At 24.6% G+C, this 9,406-nt stretch overlaps 1 protein-coding gene across 1 annotated transcript; it reads right to left on the bottom strand.

The window, feature by feature from the left end:
* Positions 1–3,374: 3,374 nt before the first annotated feature.
* On the bottom strand, positions 3,375–9,220 carry LOC113554729. The gene is made up of 6 exons (XM_026958695.1): positions 9,080–9,220; positions 7,531–7,896; positions 5,836–6,077; positions 4,705–4,804; positions 4,495–4,599; positions 3,375–3,584 (listed from the first exon to the last, which is right to left on the bottom strand). Exons 1-6 carry the CDS (start codon positions 9,218–9,220, stop codon positions 3,375–3,377), a joined length of 1,164 nt encoding a protein of 387 aa, XP_026814496.1.
* Between the last annotated feature and the right edge of the window lie 186 nt (positions 9,221–9,406).

Here is a 9,406-nt window from a genome sequence, read left to right as displayed (position 1 = left end):
ATTTGGTAAAATTTCATTTCGTTAACTGCCATATTCTTCATTTAAATTATTATGGCTTTTCGTTTGACTTCACAAGTAAGAATGAAGAAAAATCATATTAAAAAAAAAAACAAAACAATACATAACGTATGGTAATAGAAGGTTATAGGCAGTGGTCGTATTGTTTGTAAATTTTACATGAAGTGACCTATTATATGCATAATATACTCCTCCATACTTATTTTGTAAAAATTAAATTAAATTTTGTAAAATATTGGAATAATAATACATATTTGTCAACACACGTTATTATAATGACTAGCTGCACATATTTTAATATTCTTCTTAATGTTACAACGTTAATAATTACCATATATCAGTATATATTAATATATTATTACTGGTTAAATTAATTTTAAAATAGAGTTTATTACATTTTTACAAATTAAAACTATAATACCAGTATCACAGAATAGATTAAATGCCAGTATCGTATAATTGAAATTTGAACTTTGAAGAGCAATCTAGGAACAAATGGGCAACTCTATTTTTGGAAAAAATTATTTTTTTTTTTACTGAAAACAATTTACAGTTTGGTGATATTAAATTTTTATATTTTCCTCCCTTCTAACTACACGCATTATTTAAACTATATTACGCTAAGAACATACTAAAATGGGGTTTGGAAGAATGAATTACTTAAATATATATTTTTAGATAAATTTAAAATTTTTAACCCTTTTGGCATGCACATGTGTAAAACAACTAAATTTTTTTTTAAATGTCAGCACCATTTTTTTTTTTTTACATATCCTGGTATAATTTTTTTATCAATTTTTGTATGAAAAGTTTGTTTCTAATTATAAAAATGGCAAATTTAATCTAATGTTAAAATTTAATATTTACAAATAATTTGTTATAATTATTTGTAAAATTTGCAAAAGATGAACATAGTTAAAATTTCATCATGACAGCAATATCCCGTGGGCTTTTGACAGCAAAGTAAATAAATTGCCTATCTAAGACGCCGCTTGATAATAATTTAAATGCACGAATATAATATTTATAAGACATATTTTTTGTTTTATGAGATATTAAAATAATGGTTCCAATAATTATAATTCTCTATCAAAATTAGCACATATACTTTATGTTATGCTAACCAAAATAAGCATGTTTAATGAACAATTAGGTGTTTCCAATACCATTGACTCATGTTGTTATAGAATTTTACATGAAATTATGTTGAAGTACTGTTTCACGGGGAAATAAATCATGATTATTATAATTAAAAATACTTAAGTGATAAGCCTATGGTCCAATATTTTCAATTATTATTTATAACGCATCTATTCCGTTTGATATCAGTGCTGGTTTTGTATAAGATACAATCATAACTAACTGTTATTCTTACAAGTTAAATTTGTTTCTGAACTGCATTTATTTATTCATTGACTGCAATAATAAAAGTCTTGGATTAGTGATAGTTAAATAAGTGTTTTCATTCATCTTATTTGACTTCTAGAAACAAAAATGCTCATTTATTAAGAGTGGAGTAATGATAAATGAGAAGTGAAAAATGAATAAAACATTTTTATAAAAAATAAAATAAATAAATACTATTATATAATCTAAGTCGTATAAACAACATGTTTCTGTGTTGTTTTACCAGTTTTGGGATTTTCCCCCCTCGTGTCTTTTATTTTACTCTACGTGTAAAACAATATTGGTAAGTAATAATTATCGTAAAATATAAAAATGATTATAATTATGTAACCGTTTAAGCGTTTTATTTTTAAGTATTTATAATCTTATTTAAGCTATATTTCTGAAATTAAATAAATATAGACGATAGAGTATAAATAAGATGACTGATTTATCAATCGACCATCATAACGAAGCTCATATAATTGTAATAAAAGATGGTATGTTTTGACTCTATATAGGTATATTTCAATTAAATTTACCTTTGAATTAATTAAAAAAATGCATTATTAAGCAATCATGATTTTTTTTTAACATTTATTTATCCTTTAAGTAAATTTTATTACAGTTCAAAAATTACATAACAGTTGATTAGAATTTAATGTTTACCAACAATTTGTTAATTTTATATAATCATAAATCGATAAAATATTAAAAAAATGAAATACAATAATTAGAGGTCACTTTAAGAAAAAAAATGTTTTGCTCCTGATAATAGTCTACGATATAATATAGTAGAATAAATATAATATTAAATTTTGAATCACATCATGATTATAGTTGAATATTTGGTTATATATGTGAGGGATAAGGAGCTCGAAATCAATATCACATAAGACCACTATATTGATGTATCAATCACAACCATGGCTCATGTGGGTGGGTTTAAATATATTCTGTAAGATTTAGTTGAGAGTACTATAAGTTTTAATAGTACTTGGTACCCAAAATCACTTCATTCCAATATTTATTTATGATCATTGATCATGCTTAGTTTTGAGAAACTATCAACTGTAATGCACTTCAAACAAAAGTAAAGTAATTTAGTAAGTATAAGTATGGTGGCTATAACTTAAGGTTGTTATTACAGCCTTAATAAATATTGTATGAAACGACTTACAATAAAAACAATGATTATATAATCTACTACTACTTAACTACAAGTAATAAAGTAATTATTTTAGCATTTATATTGTAATAACATAATATTAAAGTGTGCCGCTATTTCGTTGATACTAAAATTAATGAATGCATGTACAACGTATTTATACATTATAATTTATTTTATACACAATGACTATATAAATACCTATATCCAACTTCTCCATTGTTATTAATTATCTCAGAGTGTCCCAAAAATAACGCTTTTTTTAAATCGGTTGCCATTTTTTTGTTTTTATGTTTACAACATTGGTCTCATCGTTTTTTTTAAATTTCGGTTTGTTGTTGTGTAATCAGTTTTTGTAAGTGTCACCATGGACCGAATGTTAATTGAAATACATATATGTTGGCTGTTAAAACCTTTTACCAATCTAACAAAAATGGTGTGGAGACGCGTCAAATTTGTATCTTACTCGTATGTGACGCTGTTCCCAATGTGTCATAGATTCGACGGCTAATAAAAAATTTGAAAAATTTTGGTTCAACTATTGAAGCCCCAGTTAGGTTAAGGTGTCCTCCTGAAACCCATCAGCTAGAAAAAAATGATAGTTAGGTAGTTATTGTTAATTTTCTCAATCGTACTTCGGTCTGTTAATAAGCTAAAGGAGAACAATCAAATTATATTATTTTTCATACGTAAACCGGATGTTATACCAACATTTTTGTATGTGTTTAAAAAAATAAAGTGTCTTTTTAGCTAATTTAAAAAAGCGTTATTTTTGGGACACTGCATGTAAAAGGTTAACATTTTATGTTTTTAATAATACGTTTAAAATTGTGTACACTTGTTTAATAACTTTGGAAATTAACGATCTAGACGCTCTTTCATTCGAAAACAGAGCTGAACTTAATGTCAGATCTCTTTGAGTACGTTGGAGCATAATCACGATGAGTTGTTTGTTTTTGTTGGGCATATCGTACCACATCATGTTATAAATATGATTAGACAAACGTGTGTGCTGTAAACAAATATAACAATAATTTGTAGGTGTATGATATTTTATTTCGTCTAATATATAATTGGTTATACAATTGGATATAATTTAATTAGGTATTATAATTTATGAGTTTATAGCTAACTATACTATTATTCTGTATAGAATATATTATACTATAAATTTTAAATATAATTATAAAACAGTCAAATTTTAACTAAATCAAAAAATACGTTCAACAAACTGAAAATTTATAGAGCTGATTATTATATAATGTTTGAAGTTTGAACTGTATAAATTATAAAAAAAAATAAAAAACTGTAATCTGCAAATATATATTGTGGTTAATTAAACGATTACAAAATCGGTTGAAAGCTCACGCTAATAGGACTTCTCTAAACTATAATAATGGACCACAAGAATGAACATTTTATATTAAAGAATTTGATTCTCGTTTCACGGTATTTCAAATTTTTCGTAAGATATACCGGATGTATATTGTAATACCAGGCGTAGATCAAGAATATATTTACGGGGGGGGGGGCATGGCCCCTTGGTCCGTGCCTGTGTAATACATGATTAAATTAAAATTAGGTTATTCGTGTATTCGTTGTATAGTTATACCACGTGTTAAATTAAAATGTAGCGAATGAAAGCAAAAACATATTTCGATTTAACTTTATTCCAGAAACTTAAAATTTTAAATAAAATAAAAATAATGAACAAATAGTGAACTTGGACTATACAGTATACATAGTATAAATGGTATTAGAAAAAAACAGAAAAGTTTGAAAATTACGCGCAATACATTTAAAAACTGGTGAATTTCCTTAAGGTACCCCATATCAATGAAATCTCTGAAATGTATTTATATTCGTTAGAAATATACAGAATATTATTCAATTTTACTAAAATAATATTAAATATATAATACCAGGTTTAGTATGACTTCTCCGATGTGACAGTGAAAACAAATTGGAAGTAAATTAAATAATAATGAACCAGCAACTTTTATCTTATAACCAAGGGAAGCATTTACCTATTAAAAATACATAACAATATTATTTTTTTATAAAATGTGTACAGTTATAAAGCCCATCTAATAATAAATTAGATTTAAATAATAAATTATTAGGTACTATACTTTTGTTAAATTATAAATAAGGATAGCCAACACTACTTGGACTACAATTATTTCAATAAGTATGATCCACTTGAAATATGACTTTAAATCGTCTAAAAATCTAAAACATAGTAAGTTATAAAATTATGTTTACAAGCTTAAGAATATTTAATTCACGGTACTCTATAAAACTATATAATATTAGAATATGAACACATAGTGAATACTGAATAGACTGAATAAAGTAAGGTATATGAATAATGTATGCGTATTAATTAATTTTATAATAATAAAGTCTTTGTATTTTTAGTATAATATTTTTGTAATTAATATAATAATATTCTTATAATTTATATATTCGTATTTATTCATTAATTATTACTAATTTAGTTCAATTAATGTTGACAATTTATGATCATTAGACATTATATACTATGGAGTAGTTTTTTTATTAGTTCAAAAATTAAGATCGGCTTAAAAATAATAGATTACAATATTTGCTCAAAATCGTTTTATAAATACTTATTGTCATTAAATAAAATATTTAAGTATCAATGATATAATGGTGAGTATTATACATATAATTATAATTATTGTTGTAACAATTTTATACCATAAAAAAATTAAGCAATTAAACAATTAATGATACTAAAAAATCCGAGTTTTTGCGTAAATTGAATTTTTATCTATATTTTGGAAATATCTAGTATGTCCGTGACCTGCGCTAAAAATGACGAGAGTATGTTTTTTAATTTTTGAATTATTGTGAAGAATACCAATCAAAATACCTTATTTATAAAGATTATGTGCCATTAATTTCTAAATAAGTTATTACTTATTATTTAATAGTTAATATGTTAAAATTAAATTAACTTCATAAAATTAAATTAGTTTATTATCACGTCGATGCCCACCTTGCTAACATATATGAAAATAATTTATATAATTCTACTAATATCATCCAACTTAAAAACTACATTTAGTACATATATATTTTAATAAAATAGATATATTTTTTAATGATAAATTTAAACAAATTACCATATACTTATTTGTCGTTATTTCTAATATATTTCATGCATTATATATACTTAAGTCATTGAGAATTTGGTGTGATTTAAAATAAGTATATTATATTGTATTGCTGCTCACTTAATAATTATTTGATGGTGACGTATACAATCAATAAAAAGCGGTTGGAACTGTTTATCTCTCTTATATTTAAATGCATCTTTAATTTCATCCAATAACATTTCAAATTGGTTAGTTACTTCATTCAAAAACACCATAAAACCCAAATTGAATGATAAAGTCGAAATGTATAAAACAATAGTAAATATGACTTGCAGTGAATAGATGATTCCATACATACTGATTTTATTAGTATCGACAATCTAGAAATAAAAATTATTCTTAAATGTTTATGCAATATCAATAATGAATTAAAACTTACATGCCTATACATAATACATATATGTTAGTTATTATTTAATTTATTATGCATAATATAATCTTATTTTATATAATAAATACTAATAGGTAGGGGTACCCGCCGTTTTTCCAGAAAGTACTTTTTCCTGATTGGTATTTTATCTGAAAATCCGAAAACCCGAAACTTTTTATCCCAAACGATTTTTTCCCGACGGTTATTTTTCCCGAAATAAAAATGTTTAAAACATAAAAGTAATCAGTAACTTAAATACTTTAACGCTCCCCAATAATCCTCGCCGCCGACTGAAAAGGAGATGATGTAGAGATCAGTTGCATTAAACAAACCCAAACTCGTCTCTCTCCTAGTATCTTATTACATCTTTCAACATCCACAATAACCCCTCAAGTAAAGAGTCACTAGTGGGTGACTTCTTAATCACGCATACCATGTTTTTTTCTTTCTTTTTTGTTCTCGTATACTTATTATGCTAAGTAATGTAGATTATATATGTATTATAAAAATATAAAAAAATTAAAATTTTTGTTATAACTAGGAGCTATAATGGCTAGGTAGGCATTTTAAAATATTTAATGATAACAGTCCAGCGGTGGATTGGCCCACCGGGATACTGGTAAAGATTCCAGTGGGCCGATGTACTTGGTAATTGGTGAGCCTGCCACACTATAATTACCCGCGCTTGATATTTTATTCAATCCGCCGCTGGATAACACTACAGCAGTAGTTTATATTTATTATGTTATTAATTTTATTATTTTTATTAACTAATTCTTATTTTTTTATTGCATTATAATTTATCGTTTTTAATATCGATCCGGGTAAAAGGTGTTCGGAAAAAAATTCATTCAGTAATTTCGATTCGGGAAAAAGTTTATTCGAGAATTTTGATTCAGGAAAATACCGGTAACCGTAGGTAAGTTCTGCTCAATGTGTGAGAATTTTTGTATTTTTTAAAAATGAATTCAAGCATCATTAATAATCAATATTAAATATTATGCGCTAATAGTAAAATAAACATGTTATTATTGAAGGATTATATTACAAATATATAACAATAAAAAATATTCACTAACATAGTGTTAATATAACAAAAAGAAAAGATCGATACACCTAAATGGATATTTAATAATTACTAATTAAGATATAGTCTAATACGTATTGAATAAATATTATAATTTTTGATTACTCCATATGTTAGTCCATATTTTCGAGTGTCATTTTTTATGAAAAAACATAAAAATATGATAACCTACATCTACTAAGTATAAATTAATGATGATGTGATTGTCAATAACTAGTTCTTGTATAACGGGAGTAGTTGACAAAACAATTTCAAATCAATGAATAATAGATACTATACTTAATCATTAGTCATAAAGTAATCTATACTAACTTACCGTTGGCCAAAACAAGACGAAATGGGTTCGGTAATCCAATGGCAGCTTGCCAATATCGTTTATGGTTGATACTAATGGTCCAAATGCAATAGATAATGATAATATTGCTAAAGGTATGATAAAACTTTTAACTGTTTTTATGTTTTTTTTATAAGCTACATTTGGATGCAATGATCTTTTGTTAGACCAGTGGATAAATTTGGTTTGTATAAAATTGTAGTTTGACGCAATGGCTTCTTTTTTTATCAAGAATACCAAAAAAATTAAAGTAAAAAGTATTCCAACTATCATGTATTGAATTAACTCCATACCTAAAGACATATCTGGATTTTCAAAGAAAAAAATGTATCCTGCAGTCAAACATACCTGATAATTCATACAAAATATCCAACTTTTATAAGTCATTAATAATTAAGATGTATTATATTATTTTATATTGAGATCATAAAGTATTATTAATCATGATATTGTATTATGAGGTATAAGTATTATTTAAGTTATATTGAATAATATTTTGTAAGCCTCAAATAAACCTTTTGAAACAACTTTATTTAGTATATACTATTTAAATAATATTATATAATACTCTTAGATTGTGAACCGAATGTATTGATTTTATAATGATGTGTGTTTTTTGTCTGTCATTACTTTGTTGGGTACAAAAAATATTTAGATTTTCAACTTTGACTGTAGTTATTACTTAAAAATTATATCTAGTTGGTAATTTAAGGAGGTCAAAAGTAAAAAAATCCAAATACTTTTCAAAATAACCGAGTAAAACAAAAAACAAAAATTAAGGAAGAACTAACATTTTTACACAAAATGTGTGATTAACAAAATGTATTTTGTTTTTCTAAAAGGAAATTACTATTGATCTTAAAATTTTTACCATAAAATTTTTAAGCAAAAATAAAATATCAAAAATATCTAGTCCTTAATTTTTTAATATGTATTTAAAGTTTAAAGTAAAGATTGTAGTCAAAATCGTGAAAATTTGCAATCCATTCTATAATTATATAGTATATAAGATTTCTCATTTATCTTTATTAATGGAATTTTAAGTTGGGCATCTGAAGTTTAATCTTGACGAAATTAGATATGCACACGTAAAACTTGAAATATCGCAATTTCTGGTCAAATGAATAACTGAATATTTGATGAAAATGACAAATATCAGCTATAATTTACAGTTGCTTGTTTTTGAATTACTACATAACAAGAAAAATATATTGTAAAAAATAGTTTTACGTAAAAATTAAAATTTTACCCTAATGTTTTTTTTTTATTATATTTTTAAACGTACTAAAATTTTTTCACTTGAAACCACTTTCAAAGTTGAAAATCTTTATTCTGCTTGAAATGGTGATGATAGATACAGATATTGATAGATTATATTATTTAAAATAAAAAACACATTATTTTAAAACCAATACATTCATTCCCTGAAATATAGAATCTAATATGGTATAAACGTTTTTTAAAAAAAGTATGTACATACAAATTATTGTATTGGTCAGAATGATAATATTTTTTAATTTATTTTACTCACCAACACCATCCAAGCAAAAATATAAATTTGCATTGTAAATTTTGAAATACAATGATATTGACTAGTGTCCAAAAAAAAAGCCATAACCATAAGTGTTGTATAAAATTTTCGATTGTATTTTTTATTTTCAATTAATGTCATTGTATTTGTTTTGACAGCTACTTTATGTAAAGAACATTCAAAGAGAAATGGTTTATTTTAAAGAATCTAGTAAAGACTAATATTATTTAAGATATTTAGATAATAAGAGGGTTACAGACAGAATGAAATATTAAGGTAGTTTATTATTCATAATAGGTATTAGGTATTATAATTCTGGCTGTCAAA

The sequence above is a fragment of the Rhopalosiphum maidis genome, chromosome 2, assembly GCF_003676215.2.
Source record: "Rhopalosiphum maidis isolate BTI-1 chromosome 2, ASM367621v3, whole genome shotgun sequence".
Lineage (NCBI taxonomy): Eukaryota > Metazoa > Arthropoda > Insecta > Hemiptera > Aphididae > Rhopalosiphum > Rhopalosiphum maidis.
This window is presented reverse-complemented; position numbering and strand designations above follow the sequence as displayed.